Source organism: Capricornis sumatraensis, chromosome 12 (genome assembly GCF_032405125.1).
Source record: "Capricornis sumatraensis isolate serow.1 chromosome 12, serow.2, whole genome shotgun sequence".
NCBI lineage: Eukaryota > Metazoa > Chordata > Mammalia > Artiodactyla > Bovidae > Capricornis > Capricornis sumatraensis.
In genome coordinates, this window is record NC_091080.1 from 36,136,243 (window position 1) to 36,153,459 (window position 17,217).

General features: G+C 33.9%; 1 protein-coding gene across 4 annotated transcripts in view; it reads right to left on the minus strand.

Annotated features, from left to right (window-relative positions):
• NBEA (neurobeachin) overlaps positions 1-17,217 on the minus strand; it is a 664,301-nt gene that overhangs the window by 563,705 nt on the left and 83,379 nt on the right. For all 4 annotated transcript variants that reach the window (XM_068984682.1, XM_068984685.1, XM_068984684.1 and 1 more), the window contains exons 2-4: positions 10,763-10,994; positions 7,431-7,531; positions 7,094-7,189 (exon numbers count right to left, since the gene is read on the minus strand). In XM_068984682.1, coding sequence (XP_068840783.1) covers positions 7,094-7,189; positions 7,431-7,531; positions 10,763-10,994 — 429 coding nt within the window. The remainder of the gene's footprint in view (positions 1-7,093; positions 7,190-7,430; positions 7,532-10,762; positions 10,995-17,217) is intronic.

Sequence of the window (17,217 nt, forward strand, 5' to 3'; positions counted from 1 at the left end):
AAAAGGAAAACACACATACAAACACATAAATTGAAACATACCATTTGAAATGAAGACTGAAACCTTAAAAATGAAATGCAAGTTTTCCTATACAATACATGTCATGTCCTTTCAGATTTTAATACTAAGCAATTAGTCCAGTTTAATTGTCAATATAGCTTTTTAAACTTTTTTAAAAAGGAAAGTGTTTTACTTAATTTTTTTATTTGCTTATTAGTAAAATGTAATTCTTGCCAAGTTTACTGCTGGATTATACCTCTATAAGTTTCACTAAACCAGACATCACTTACTATAGCTGCTTTAGAGTACCAACGTAAACAGGAGAAATTTTATTGAGGACATTGAATATTGATTCTACAGAATTACAAAAATAACTTAAATGTATTCATTTGTTCATAATGCCTGTGGAACACAACTGGCACAGGGTTAGACTCATGGTTTCCAAACTCTTGCCATGATCAGCATGCCCAAGTGCACTTCCATATCAGCAACAGCAATTCATGACAACACTGCCACTGCAGTATTAATAAGCATTCAGGAGGGCAGCTCACTCTTTCTCTTTTCCCCCATTACTCCACATATCCAAGCAATCTCTTACTTCCAGCCAATGGCCCCAGCACTTTCTATTAATACATCATCAGTCTCATCATATGGTCTACTGAGCTCTACATCAGAACTTAGACAATGTGTTGAACTAAGAGATGCAGTAAAGAAATTGAATTGAACTGCTCTTCAAGTTTTCCAGAGCTATTCTTCCACCATGGAAAACACATGTGGTACTCATTTGTTATTATCCAAATGGTAAGACGGAAAGAGTCCTAAACCACATTCAGCTGCAAACACCAGTGAACTAAATACAACACAAAAAAGAAAAATCTCACTGAAGAAAAATATAATAAGCTTCAGTGATAATGATATGACAAGTCTTTGGTCTTGCTTCCCATATTATAATGATATAATTACATTCTTTGGGGCTTCCCAGGTAGCACTAGTGTAAAGAATCCACCCGCCAATTCAGGAGATGCAAGAGACACAGGTTCAGTCCCTGGGTCAGAAAGATCCCCTGGAGTAGGAAATGGCAACCTATTCCAGTATTCTTGCCTGTAAAATCCCATGGACAGAGGAGCCTGGCAGGCTACAGTCCCCGGGGTGCACCATGGGATCAGTGCATAAAAAGCTAACTTTTGTGAGAGGACTGCCTAATGTAGAACTCAGGTTCATTTACTCCCAAATCATTCAGGCCTAAATACCCATTTTCCCATGGTGATAATGGCATGTCCTTTGGACTATGTCTGTGATTATGGGTTTAAGCTGCCTTCACATTTCTTCCATACTTCCTCTACAATATTTTGGTATCCATAAATAGGGTCCCTCATTGTATCTAGTGAGTCCACAGAACTCTGAAATCTGTATCCCTCACTGCCTCCTAGACTAGTTGACTCCAAAATTTACATTTCTGTCTCATTTTGCAAAAATACAAATGGAGAAGATTCTGATGTTCAGATAGAATGCATTCAGTTAACTATTTCAATGAATATAGAAGTGTACTATTTCTTAAATTAAGCAAATTCATGAAATAGATAATCATGAAAAACAAATCTAAATAATATATTCATAAAGGTAACAGGGCATATAAAATGTAATCTTATATTTATCATTTACCTTCACACAAATCACTGAAAAATTCAATTAACTCTCTGTAAATATTACCAAATTGCTCATATGGAGGCAATAAAACTCATAGAAAGTATCTCCACAATGTGAAATACAATTCAGAAGGCCTAATATGTTATTTTGGTCATTTTGGAGGGAAAGTAAATGGTATCATGATTTTAATCATCCAAAGGCACCAATGTGAGCAGCGGTCCAAACACTATGTATTTTTTTATTACTAAAATGCCACTGGTTCATGCTCATTCAGAAGCAGATCATCAAAACACTGTGATAGGAAGGGTTTAAAATCAGCTCCTATCTAAATGTTTCAGCAGTTCAACAGCAAAAGTAACATGCTTGATAATTAGCCAATTTGTTGTTAAGTGTAATACTGAATTTAAGATCAGGCAAATTCTTAAGGTTGTGACTCTACTTTAAGGCTATGAACAATGTTTACACTGAGGAGGCTTATTACCTAGTTTCTTCAACTGACAACAGCAGTAATGTCACTTATCGTGTACAGACTGTATGACTCAAATGAAATAATAGTTATAAAAGTTCCTGTTTCTTCCCTACTTCCTCCTTTATACAGACTATACCCTTGATCCAAACTACTCTTTATGAAAATGAGTGATGCACTCATTATTAGAGAAATGCAAATCAAGACCACAATGAGGTACCATTTCATGCCAGTCAGAATGGCTGTGATCCAAAAATCTACAAGCAATAAATGCTGGAGAGGGTGTGGAGAAAAGGGAACCCTCTTGCACTGTTGGTGGGAATGCAAACTAGTACAGCCACTATGGAGAACAGTGTGGAGATTCCTTAAAAAACTGCAAATAGAACTGCCTTATGACCCAGCAATCCCACTGCTGGCCATACACACCAAGGAAACCAGAATTGAAAGAGATACGTGTACCCCAATGTTCATCGCAGCACTGTTTATAAAAGCCAGGACATGGAAACAACCTAGATGTCCATCAGCACATGAATTGATAAGAAAGCTGTGGTTCATACACACAATGGAGTATTACTCAGCCATTAAAAAGAATACATTTGAATCAGTTCTAATGAGGTAGATGAAACTGGAGCCAATTATACAGAGTGAAGTAAGCCAGAAAGAAAAACACCAATACAGTATACTAACACCTATATATGAAATTTAGAAAGATGGCAATGATGACCCTGTATGCAAGACAGCAAAAGAGACACAGATGTTAGAGCGGACTTTTGGACTGTGAGGGAGAAGGAGAGGGTGGGATGATTTGGGAGAATGGCACTGAAACATGTATACTATCATGTAAGAAACGAATCACCAGTCTATGTTGATGCAGGATACAGGATGCTTGGGGCTGGTGCACGGGGATGATCCAGAGAGTTGATATGGGGTGGGAGGTGGGAGGGGGGTTCATGTTTGGGAACTCATGTACACCCGTGGTGTATTCATGTCAATGTATGGCAAAACTAATACAGTATTGTAAAGTAAAATAAAGTAAAAATAAAAATTAAAAAAAAAAAGAAAATGAGTGATGCAGGGAAAACCAGGGAAACGGGAATAGATAGTATAAGTCTACTAATATCCCATGAGCAAAAACAATTCAAACATATACTACTAATGACATTAAAATGATCTCTGTGCATGTTATGTATATGTAAAACGTATTGCATATTGATAGGTAATTGATGGCCAAATAGCTAAAAACAGGATGAACTGCAACCATACTGAGGCAATTCAGGGAATTTATTAAACCAGAGTCATTCATTAGCTTTAGCTAAACTTTGTTAATTCTATATATAAAACAGGAACTTGCTTATATTTCATTCAAAACACTTTGCTCTTCTTTCCCATACCTTAGACTGAAACCTATCAGACATCAGATCAACAACAGTTCTGTAAAATGTGTTAGAAATATGTATGTGTGTGAACAGAACTATTATATCTAAGAGAACCCTCACCTACTTAGGGACAGTGACAGTGTTTTCTCTGCAGATTATATATATTCCACTCTAACAAACAGATATGTAAAATGATTGACTTCCATCCTGTATTTTTTTTTAATGTTCCTATGTTTTGTTCATAGTTGGTGAAACTGTAGCTTAAAAAAAAAAGATTAGTAACAAAATATTCAGGAAAAAATATAAAATTAGGAGAATGGCTGAAAAAATGGGAGATTGCAAGAACACTGAAGTACTTAAAATAACCAAAGAGCAATAAATATTTACATGATGTTTTACAACTTTACAGTGCTTAAACAGTACATTATTTTATTATAGGCCCACAACCCCTATTCCATTATAAAAGTACTAATATTTTACATGAAAGCCAAGAAACATTAAAGATTAGTCCTCTACAGTAATGAACTAGAGGATTCTGAAATCAAAACTTGTTCTTCTAGCCAAAAATTCCACATATGCTCTACAATATTACCATACAGATTGAGATGATTAAATCAAGAAGATTGAAAGAGCTATTTCTTTGAAAAGAACAACAAAATGGAAACACTGCCAGCTAGACCTGGGTTCTATGCCTGGGTCAGGAAAATCCTCTGCAGAAGGAAATGGCAACCCATTCCAATACTCCCTTGCTTGGAGAATTCCATGAACAAAGGAGCTGGGCAGGTTACAGTCGATGGGATCGCAGAGTCAGACATGACTGTGTGACTTTCACTTTCCAGTACAAAAGACTGAGGGAAATTATAGTAACAATGGAAGAGGAGGCATCACTACACATCCTATAGACATTAAAAGGATAATAAGAGGATAGGATGAAAATTTTATGCCAATATATTTGATAACTGAAATCAACCAAAAAAATTACTTGAAAGACACAAAACTACCAATGTTCACTCAAAACAAACAAAAAACTTTCCTATATCTACTACAAAAATGAAGTTTGTAATTTAAAACCTTCTCACAAACAAAATCCCAGACCCAGATGGCTTCAATAGTGAATTCTAGCATACATTAAAGAGTGTGTGTGTATGTGTGTGTGTGTGTGTGTGTGTGTGTGTGTGTGTCTGTGTGTGTGTGTTAAGTCGCTTCAGTAGTGTCTGACTCTTTGCCACCCTATGGACTGTAGCCCACCCGGCTCCTATGTCCATGGGATTCTCCAGGCAAGAATACTGGAGTGTGTTGCCATGCCCCCTTCTAGGGGATCCTCCTGACCCAGTGATCAAAGGTGCATCTCTTAGGTCTCCTGCACTGGCAGACAGATTCTGCACCAGTAGCACCACTTGGGAAGCCCACATTCAAGAGTAAGTATTATCAATTCTACACAAACTCTTCAATAGAGAGAAATGAATACTTCCCAACTCATTTTACGAGGAAATAAGTTTATGATTCTTAAGATCACAACTGGAGAAAGATTTTACAGGAAAAGAAAAATGTATCCTCAAATCAATCATAAAAATAACTGTAAAATTTCTTAGTAATGTATTAGCAAATCAAATCCAGTATTGTATGAAAAGGTTGTTACACTGTGATCAAACAGATTTTTTCCTAGGAATGCAAAGGTGATTTAACACTGAAATATCAGTCACTGTAATTCACCACATTAATAAGATTAAGAAGAAAAAGTATATGATCATTTCAATAAAATCAGAAAAAGTATTTTATGAAATTCAACAATGACATTAACATACTGATTGTGAAAAAAAATGCCCAGCAAATATGAATAGAAGTGAATTTCCTCAACCTGATAAAGGACATTACCTTAAAACGTAATGCTAATAGCATATGTAATGGTGAAATATTTAATGTTTTTCCTAAGACTAAGTCAAAACTGTTATGATTACTAACTGTAGGTCCTAGCCAGTGTAATAAGGTATGAAATGCAATTAAAAGGTATCTACTAAAACTTGCTAGGACAAGTCACTGAGTTTATTAAGTTCTAACGATACAAGGTCAACAGTAATAAAATTTTGCATTTTTATATATTAACATAAAACAATATGGAATATTTCTGAATGAATGTAACCAAAAATGTTTAATACTTGCATGCTAAAAACTACAAAATGCTGAAAAGTCAAAAGAAAATGAAACAAAGGGAGAAATATATTGTGTTTCATGAGTTGGAATATTCAGAACTAGATTCACACAAAAATGGCCAGTTTTCAAGAAAGGTATCAACACAATCCAAAGTGTAAAGAACTGTTGCTTTAACAAATGGTTATGAAATAATTAATAGTCACACGTTAAAACAAACAAAACTTAACCTCCAATCTTCTTTCACACCATATTTTAAAAAATTCACACAAAAGGGATCTTTGTGTGATCCTCACATAAGACCTAAACAGAAGAGCTAATATAACCAACTTTCAGTAGAATGCAGTAGAGAAAAAACCCTATAACCTTGGTTTATACCAATTCTTAGACTACAGAAAGCATATGCAATAAAAGGAAAAAAATTTTAAATGAACTTTATCAAAATTAAAATCTTTTGCACTTCAAGAAATATTAAGAAAATAAAAAGACAAGCATCAGATTGGGAGAAAATATTTGACAAATGCATTTCCAAATTAACTTATATCCCAGATGTATAGTGAACTCTTGAGGTAACAAGACAAATAATCACATTTTTTCAAGTGAACAGAAGATTTGAACACAAACATCACAAAAGATTTAAGAATGGCCAATAAACACAAGAAAAATGCTCAATATCACCCATAAGGGCAACACAAAATTACAACTACAATGAGTTACCTTTATACTACCGTTTACAAGTCTCAAAATAAAGAGACAGGACTGAACTGAATGAAATGAATGTCCAGGATGCAGATCAACTGGGATTTTCATATACTGCTTATGAGAATGCAAAATTTTTCACTGCAGAAAGCAATTTGCTTGTTTATGAAACAAAATATGCACTTAATAAGAAACCCAGCAATTCCACTCTTATGTACTTATTCAAGAGATAAGAAAACATACCTGCAGAAGATCTACACTCGAGACCTAATAGTTTTACTTACAATAACAAAAAATTGAAAACCCCAAAGTCCAGCCAACTAGTGAATAGTAAGCTATAATATATATCCATAAAATGTAATACTACCCGGAATAAAAGGAATAAACTCCTGATAATCTATTATAAAGTGGATAATCTCAAAAGCATTAAGCTAAGTAAAAGAAGGCTGACAGAAAAAGCCTTAGATACTATTTGATTTGATTTGTATGAAATTTTTAAAAAGGTAAAATTATACAAACACAAAATAAACCAAAGGTTGCAAAGGAGAGGACCAGGGAGAGGGAACTGGCTTCAAAGAGACAAGGAAATTTTGGTGAGTGATGGAATTGTTCTAAATCATGACTGTGGTAACAGTGAAGGGATTATTCAAAATTCATCAAACTGTACTTTTTAAACTGCTGAATTGACTGTGGGTAAATTATGCCATAACAGAATTGACTTAAAGTAAATAAAAACAAACAAGTATTTAAAACTTACCGCAGCACTACAACCAGGGAAATTGAAAAAAGTATCAGGACCATGTCTTTGTGGCATCTGATTAAGAACGGATAATAATTTTACTGCATGTCTTGGCTAAGGAAACAAAAAAGAGAAATGTCACTGTACAAATTTAACAAAAATATCTAATATATCACCTTTACCATCAGACTGTTTTCTAACTAGAGAGAAAATTATTTTTAAATCATTTACTGAACTATTTAGGAGGAATAATTTCTATTACCAATTCAAGTATATAGCTCTCTAGAGACAAATTGTTGAACATTAAGTATTAATGCACTGATATTGAATACTTTTCCCTTTGACCACAGCTTACCCAGATTCCACTTTCTCCTCGAAGCATGCTGAACAAAAGCTTCAATTCCTTGACAGTGATGCTGTAGCTGGCAAGAACCCCCAACATATCAACTAGAAGATCTTCAAAGGAAAATAAAGTTATTCTGAACTCTAGTCATAAGCTGTCATCTGTCAAGGTAATACACTTTTAGAAAGAGCAAAAGTTATCTCATCATTTCTACATATATATTGGTATCCATTATAGCCAAATGACCTCATGAATAGCCATTCGAATTTCGAATTAACAATTATCAATCATCATATAAGAAAAAAATACTTTAAAGACTTTTTTCCCACCCGGAACTATGATTTCAATTAAGTTCTCTTTGCAAAGTCATAAAAATTTGATTTTATAAATTCCCAGAATATACATACATGCACATAAATCTGCTATATGCAGGGAAAGACAGGCAAAAATATGCAAAGCTACAATGATTTAACATTGTAAATTTGTTATTTTCAAATGAAAACTGATGTTTGACCACATTTTGTTTTAGAATTATCTACTCTTAATAAAATATATTCTTGAAATATCCCCTGGCCCATCAGCAACAATTCTGAGTACTCACTCCTTGCCTGGCATCATTCCAAGTGGTTTACAAGCATTAACTTCACAAATCCCTGTAACAAGCTTAAGTATTATCATTAACCTCTTCTAAAAATGAGGAAGTGAGGCACAGGTAACTTAATTCCATTGCCAAAGCACATACTCTAGTAAGAGGTACAGTTAAAATTCAAACCTAGGCAATATGTCTTCAGAGCTCTGATTTTTACCCACTAGTCTCTAAATGGAAGCACCAATTCAACCCCTGACTAGTTATATCCATTATGACAATGTATTTATGTGCATATAAGAGATATACCGGCCTACTAGATAATAAGAAAAAAAAATACATTTAATCTCTTGTCTCTGATTACTTCCTCATTTCTAGACAGTGTGAGTCACAGTACCTCTATGAGTCATTCTTTGCAAGATATTAAATATTTAAATCTACATATCTCAATTTTTAAAGCACTTACTAAGACCTCAGATACTACACAAGTTATAATAAATACATATAAACATTATAAGAAGCTTATCATCAATTAATAGTTTAGGTTAGGATAAACTGAAATAATTAGTTATTGATATATACATTATTTAATATCACAGATTAATAGCTAAACTTTGAGACTTTAAAAATATTTATTATGTATATATTTGAAAATAGAAATGTAATATGGTTAAGTCATCAATAAGCTGACTTACTCATAACACCACTGTAAGTAAGCAATCTCTGTGATAAAAAGTTAATATTAAGCATTTTAAAGCAACTAGCTGAAATGGCAAAATCTTCATAGAAGATTTCGTTCAGGTATGTGTACACATACTACAGTAAAAGAATTGTATTTCCAAACCTTTATCTCATCTCCTACATATGTCACACAAAAAAATCTACTAAATTTGCATTTAATTACATAATTATTAAAATTTCTTATTTATTATACAGATAACATAAACAAGCACCTCAAGTTTTAATTTCACTATAAAAACTCTTTTCTCATACAAGATTTTTAAAGGAGATAAAATACTATGAAAATATACTATCAATTTACAACAGGTGTTTAAACACCTTCTAGTGATACCGTCAACATTATTACATGAAAAGAATCTCTTTTAATGTAGCATGTTACAAAATACTCAGAATGAAAACTTAGTAGCCTTTTGGTGGTTACTGGGGCTTCATTAGTATGTTATCTAGATTTTATTTTCTCTACTGAAAAGTAAGGTAGAGAAAGTTTTCTAACACTTTTTTAATGTTTAAATAACAAAAAGTGAAAATTTTGTGTTATCCATATTATTAATGAGAATAAGGGATACGGGAACTAAGAGGCTTTATATAACAGAAAATGTGAAGATAGGAGCTTCTTGGTAATATCAAGCTTACTATCACCTTACTTCAGTACTCATGAATTATGTACAGTATGTTAGTAATTGTGGCTCACTTTCTAAAGTGTACTCTATAAAGTGCACTTTATTTACAAAAAAGAAAGAAAAGGGAAAGAACTTTAAGGGTTTAAACTCAGATATGAGGATTTAAAGATCAAATGATGTTCTATACAACATGTGTACTCGTAAGTTTATACAAATAAATTCCTGCTAATGCTAAAATTTAGCAAAATCGTACCATATCTCCATCAAAAATACCTTTTAATTTTGATTCTTATTTTTCAAGTTAACCATGAGTAACCAAGACAAAGAATGCTAAATTATTCTAAATAGAGATACATGCCATCTTGAAAGCAATTACAAATGATTTTAATATATTCTATAAGAAAAACAAAATTGTGAAATATTGTTTAAATTTTAAAAAGCATTGATCTTTATTCTTCATTCCTTCTTTCCTGTTTAATATTTTGTTCTACTGATATTAAAACTAATTATCCATAAAGCAAAACATTATAAGGATTTTCTGGTGTTTGAATTATTTTTAAGGATCAGATATGATCAGATATTGAGAGGAATTATACTAGCACTTTTAGAATTATGAAACCTTTTCATGTCAGAAGAAAGTTAGGCTAAAGACTCATGGCTTAAGAGAATCATCACAAACTCCTTATTTTCTGGAAATAGCTGGTGCTCTGGGACCATCCTTCAAAATATTTTTACTTAAGTGCATCTAACCACAGAGGGAAATGGATTTGCGTGTGAGTAAAGGACTGATGATGAAGAATTACACATATCAAAATCATTATTTCAAATAACATATAACAACACAAAATTATTAAAACTTTTATCTTGAAACTTCATGCAAATTGTATACTCTAATCCACAATGTCTGCATTTAATACAAAAGTTTCTCCAAAAAATAGCAGAGTAAGAGTGACACTTTCAAAAATCACAACATGCTTGTCCTAAGGCTTTTAGCATTTCCTGTTCCATAAATGTCAGACTGAAGAAGATGGAGCTCAGAGAACTTTTAATAAAGTACCAATTTTATAGAAATATATGTATTGTAGTATTTTAATTATGTAAAAGTTTAAGTTCTACATCGAAAGGTACTGTTCCTTTTTCTGATAGATCTCAGAGCACTTATTCCACATTACTCAGATTTTCTGAAACCCGGAAAACCAGAATAGTAATTGTATCTGTCTGATACAGAAATCATCTTTCATTCTTCAGGTTTTCCCTTAATATAAACAGCACATTTCCAATACATCTTGACTTATCTATTTTAAAACAAGGTAGCTTCAACAAACCTATATTAAACTAGAGAATAAGAGAAGTATATGAATATTTAAATTATACTTTCCTATCAGATAATCCCATACCTGCTATCATGTCATCTACAGCACTCATTTTCAGCAATACTTGCTCAATGAGCCCAACTTCTGTACTAGTCTGTAAATTCCGAACACTTTTTCGTAGGATGGCTGTAAACATGCTCCATATTTCTGCTTGACATGTGACATCACAGTGTTCCAAAAGCTCTGTCATGCACGTTATGCTCTCAGCATCTTGGATAATAAAGTTCATCTCCAAGTCAAATTCTCCACCAACCAGCTGAAAAGAAACAGAAAAAAATCACTAATGATAATATGAGAGGTTATATATACAACAAAACAAATATTTAGCTAGCATAAACATATTAAGAGTCTAAAAAATTTCAAGTCTTCTAGTCGAAAACTAATTTTGATTTAAAAAAAAGTCACTACAGATAAGTGAAAGGCACTGTAAGAAATAAAACTGTCTAAGAGAATTTTTTTTTTCTTTCAAATGGGAAAAGGCAATTTCAAATCTCGAAGAATAGAGCAAAGTAGAACAAATGACTGAGAGGTAAGCTCTGGGACAAATCTTCTTAAAAAGGCACTGACTCTGAAAAGGGATAAATACTAGAAGATGCAGATCACTAAAGATGAATGTCAAGGCATGGAAATTCATTTTCTTTTATCTTACTAGACTGACAAAAAAGATGTAACAAAAAAAAGAATAACTGGGTCTAATATCCATGTATAGAATATAAAGAAATAAGAAACTATATTAGCAAACTTATAATAAGTGTTGAAAGAATTAATGGTAAAATTGTTTAAAAGAGAAATACCTAATATCCAGTGGTACTTAAAAAAAAAAATGTAAACTGGAAAAGGCAGCAACGTGTTTGACTTGTGACATTATGCCAAGTGAGTCATAAGTACTGCTATCCCTCCTAAATGCTACTTTAAGTACCATGACAGACAAATACACATGGAATAAAAGATATGATGATCCTCTTAATTCTATACTGGTCAAATCACACATGAATTAGTTTATTCAGTAATCAGTACCATTTTTAAGAAAAACATTAACAACTTGGTTATCTTTTTGATCTAGAGAATGGGAAATTTAGGCAGAGGATAATAGGCATATACAAAATATGTGACAAATTTGAAGTCATTCATTTCCTTATTCAATAGATACTATATTTATTAAAGACTAGAACTTCCTGTTCTAAGAAATAGAAGTATATCTGTGGATACAAAAAGCCCATGCACTAACAGTGGTAAATTCTAGAAATAAAAATGTATATTTGTATTGACATATAATCTATTTTTATTTCAAAAAAGGTTGAAGTTGGCTTACAAATTATATAAAGTATAAAAGAAGACATAAAGAGTGAGTAGCTGAGAAAGAGGAAATAAAGGAAGATAAGATTAGGGACTAGAGATTAGACTCAAGAAGTGGAATTAATTTTCCATCCATGAAAGGTTTTCATTAATACAGATGGATGAGCACATAATATAATATAGATGGGAAAATAACTGCAATAATAACAACACTACTTAACCTTATTTAACTTACATGAAGAGTACATGATGAGAAATGCTGGACTGGATGAAGCACAAACTGGAATCAAGATTGCCGGGAGAAATATCAATAACCTCAGATACGCCAATGACATCACCCTTATGCTAGAAACTAAAGAGCCTCTTGATGAAAGTGAAAGAGGAGAATGAAAAAGCTGGCTTAAAACTCATTCAAAAAATGATGATCATGGCATCCAGTCCCATCACTTCAGGGCAAATAGATGGGGAAACAATGGAAATAGTGACAGACTTTATTTTCTTGGGCTCCAAAATCACTGTAGATGGTGACTGCAGCCATGAAATTATAAGATGTTTGCTCTTTGGAAGAAAAGCTATGACCAACCTAGACAGCATATTAAAAAGCAGAGACATTACTTTGCCGACAAAGGTTCATTTAGCCGTGTTATCGTATGGATGGGAGAGTTGGACCATAAAGAAAGCTGAGCACCAAAGAATTTATGCTTTTGAACTGTGATGTTGGAGAAGACTCTTAAGAGTTCCCTGGACTGCAAGGAGATCCAACCAGTCCATCCTGAAGGAAATCAGTCCTGAATATTCATTGGAAGGACTGATGTAGAAGCTGATTGTAAAGAACTGACTCACTGGAAAAGACCCTCATGCTGGGAAAGACTGAAGGCAGGAGAAGGTGACAGCAGAGGATGAGATGGTTGGATGGCATCACTGACTCAATGCACATGAATTTGAGTAAGCTCCAGGAGCTGGTGATGGACAGGGAAGCCTGGCATGCTGCAGTTCAGGGGGTTGCAAAGAGTTGGACACAACTGAGCGATTGAACTGAACTGAACTTCATATGTCGTTTAGTAGTTATTCTAAGTGCTTAACAAAGAAACCTATTATTATCTTCATTTTACAGGTAAGGAATCACAGGTATAGAAAGTTCAAGCAACATGAAAAAATTTAACAAAACTAGTAGAGAACCCAGGATCAAAATCCACTAAGTCTTTCTTTATAAAACTTCACAAAAGCAATAAAATCTCATCTAAGAACATTTTAAAAGTCTTCTAAAATTTAAGAGTTAAAAACAAAGTATTCTCAAATTGTGAAATATTATACTCTGTATACATATTTTCTTTGTAACAGCTCTAAAATTCAATTTTATAAGAGACTATAACCCTTATGCTGACTTCTGACCTTTTACTGAACTAAATATTTTCTCTGATTAAACCTTGGTTTTATTTCTACATGGCAAACAATTTCAACTCCTCCTATTTCTGGTTTATTAACAAAAATAGCAATGAGGAAGGTTAAGAGATTGGCTCAGAATTCAGATTTCCTGTATGCTGATTTTTGCTGTACTACTCATTTGCTATGTGACCCTTAATGATGCTACATATGGGAATAAAAGTTCCTAGCTAATAGGCTGTTGTGAAGATTATATAAATAAAGTAGCTGGGTTATAAGCACATAGTAACAAAGTCAGGAGCATTCAATCAAGGAGTTAAAATTAGATATTACTTGTTCTCTAACCCCAACTTTGAGGTAAAAAACGTAGTCATCTGATCACACACATCTAAAGTAGAAAGAAACAGCCAGGGTAACCTTTATGTTTCTGGTAAATGATAAATTATTATGGACTGTGTACTCCTTTAGATATTACTTGTCAATCTAGCAAAACCAACTCAAGCAACAGTTTAACTATGCCATGTTCAAACCAAGAACTGCTTGTTTATTCATATCTATATATCCAACTGAATTGGGTCACTACTGTCAACTTTTGGACCTATGATCAGTAACTCAGAAGAGGTTCTCTAGAATCAAACCATACAGAGAAATAAAGTAGGTTGAAAAAGAATGACGTGGACAACTTACTGACTGAACTAAAAAAAGTAGATTCCAATGTTTAATTCTGTAAGCCTCAGAATAAATCTATGTAAAATTAGCATACACTAAAATGGAAGAATACTCACAAATTCTTCAGACTGATCTCCTTAATTAGTTGTAAATGCTTAAATAGAATCTAGTATAATTAAGAAACATTATCAAATGTATAAATAGCAGAAATGGGCTCAGTGGTAAAAAAGAAAAAACACTCTTTTTAAAGGAATGAACAATTATAATGTTTAACTCTAACAATCAGGCTATTATGTGAAGCCTCAGTTTCCATCTTTCACAATTAAAAAAAAAATGCCCCTTTCTATACATCACTTAATTACAAACAAAAAAACAAAAAAACATAGTTACAGCTCCTTGATTTCACTGCCAGAAACTGTAACAATATTTATTACATGTGTTATAACAGAATGGACCTATGTTTTCAGATGGTCTTTCGAACCCTATTAATTTTTAACACATTAAGTTGTTAACACATTAGTATTAAGGAGGCTAATTGCTTATAACTATCATTCCATCATTAGGGAGATATTTACTCTTCCCTTGTAATGAACAGTTCAGTATTTATCAAGCAAAGCATACAAGAAAAAGTAGAAACAATCAGTCTTCATTATTTAAACAATTCTTTAACAACACTATGAGGAAAAGACATAGTTGCCTTTAGAAAAGGAAAATGGAGATAAATGAGGGTAAGCAATATAACCAAAGTCACACATGAGTTAAGTGGCAGATCCAAACTTCTAATCTAGACTAAAAAATGTAATGCAATGCCTTGTTATGAAGTCAAGGGTATAAACTTAAAACATCGAGCTGGGACATGTCATAGTAGCTCTATGAAAAAAAATCAGTGCCTTAAGAACAATGTATGGGTAAAATGAGGAAAGACAAAATGATTTATGGGGGTAAGAAATGAAACATTCAGAGATAGCAAATCACAGTAAAGAAAACTGAAGGCCCAATTACACGAAAACTGGCAATAAAAAAAAAGAAAAAAGGAAAAGAAAATAAATAAAAATATTCTTTTTTAGTTAACTAAATTGTATTTACATTAAAGCATTAAACTTATTGTATAAAAATTTAGAATATAAAATCCTGGCCTGGAAATGTACTATCTTCTGAAAGTTCTATGGTTTATAATTACTAGTGATTCAAGTATCTTTTATTTTTTAAGTATCAAGTTTTAAATATCTTTATTTAGAAAGATTATTAGTTAGGATCATAAAGAATAATTCAGTTTACATTAATTAGATCAAATTGGATAATCATTAACCTGTTGGATTTCTTTGCAACTCTGTGGATAAACTCTAAGCTAGATAACATTGCTTCAGTTCAGTCATTCAGTCATGTCCAGCTCTTTGTGACCCCGTGGCATGCCAGGCCTCCCTGACCATCACCAGATGGATTCTTCAGACCATCACCAACTCCTGGAATCTACCCAAACTCATGTCCATTGTGTTGGTGATGCCATCCAACCATCTCATCCTCTGTTGTCCCCTTCTCCTCCTGCCCTCAATCTTTCCCGGCATCAGGGTCATTTCTAAGGAGTCAGTTCTTCACACCAGGTGGCCAAAGTATTAGAGTTTCAGCTTCAACATTAGTCCTTCCAATGAACAACCAGGACTGATCTCCTTTAGGATGGACGGGTTGGATCTCCTTGCACTCCAAGGGACTCTCAAGAGTCTTCTCTAACACCACAGTTTAAAAGCATCAATTCTTCGGTGCTCAGCTTTCTTTATACTCCAACTCTCACATCCACACATGACCACTGGAAAAACCATAGCCTTGACTAGACGGACCTTTGTTGACAAAGTAATGTCTCTGCTTTTTAATAGGCTGTCTAGGTTGGTCATAACTTTCCTTCCAAGGAGTAAGCGTCTTTCAATTTCATGGCTGCAATCACCATCTGCAGTGATTTTGGAGCCCCCCAAAATATAGTCAGCCACTGTTTCCACTGTTTCCCCATCTATTTCCCATGAAGTGATGGGACTGGATACCATGGTCTTAGTTTTCTGAATGTTCAGCTTTAAGCCAACTTCTTCACTCTACTCTTTCACTTTCATCTAGAGGCTCTTTAGTTCCTCTTCACTTTCTGCCATAAGAGTAGTGTCATCTGCATATCTGAGGTTATTGATATTTCTCCCGGCAATCTTGATTCCAGATTGTGCTTCATCCAGTCCAGTGTTTCTCATGATGTACTCTGCATAGAAGTTCAATAAGCAGGGTGACAATATGCAGCCTTGACGTACTCCTTTTCCTATTCAGAACCAGTCTGTTGTTCCATGTCCAGTTCTAACTGTTGCTTCCTGACCTGCATACAGGTTTCTCAAGAGGCAGGTCAGGTGGTCTGGTATTCCCATCTCTTTCAGAATTTTCCACAGTTTATTTTGATCCACACAGTCAAAGGCTTTGGCATAGTCAATAAAGCAGAAATAGATGTTTTCTGGAACTCTCTAGCTTTTTCAATGATCCAGCGGATGTTGGCAATTTGATCTCTGGTTCCTCTGCCTTTTCTAAAACCAGCTTGAACATCTGGAAGTTCACAATTCACATATTGCTGAAGCCTGGCTTGGAGAATTTTGAGTAGCATGTGAGATGAGTGCAACTGTGCGGTAGTTTGAGCATTCTTTGGCATTGCCTTTCTTTGGGATTGGAATGAAAACTGACCTCTTCCAGTCCTGTTGCTTATAAAGCCCCAATTCAGCATCCCACATTCAGCTTCCTCTACTTCCCAGTCCCTAGCTACTGTCATAAAGAACATTTCTGTAATGCCATTTCTCATTTCACCTAAAACTCTTTTTAAAACAAATATTTATCTATTTGGCTTGTATCTGGTCTTAGTTGCAGCACATGGGTGCTCCAGTTGTGGCAGGGGGGCTTAGCTGCCCCACTGCATGTGGTATCTTAGTTTCCCAATCAGGGATTGAAAGAAACCATGTCCCCTGCATTACAACGCAGATTCATAAACACTGGACCACCAGGGAAGTCCTTTAAAACTCTGTATAATGTTATTCCCTGTGCAGGAGATAGGGCTCTCTCCCAACTTCTAATTGTAACTTCCATTAAGCCTCCAAATGACCAACCTAGAGAGCATA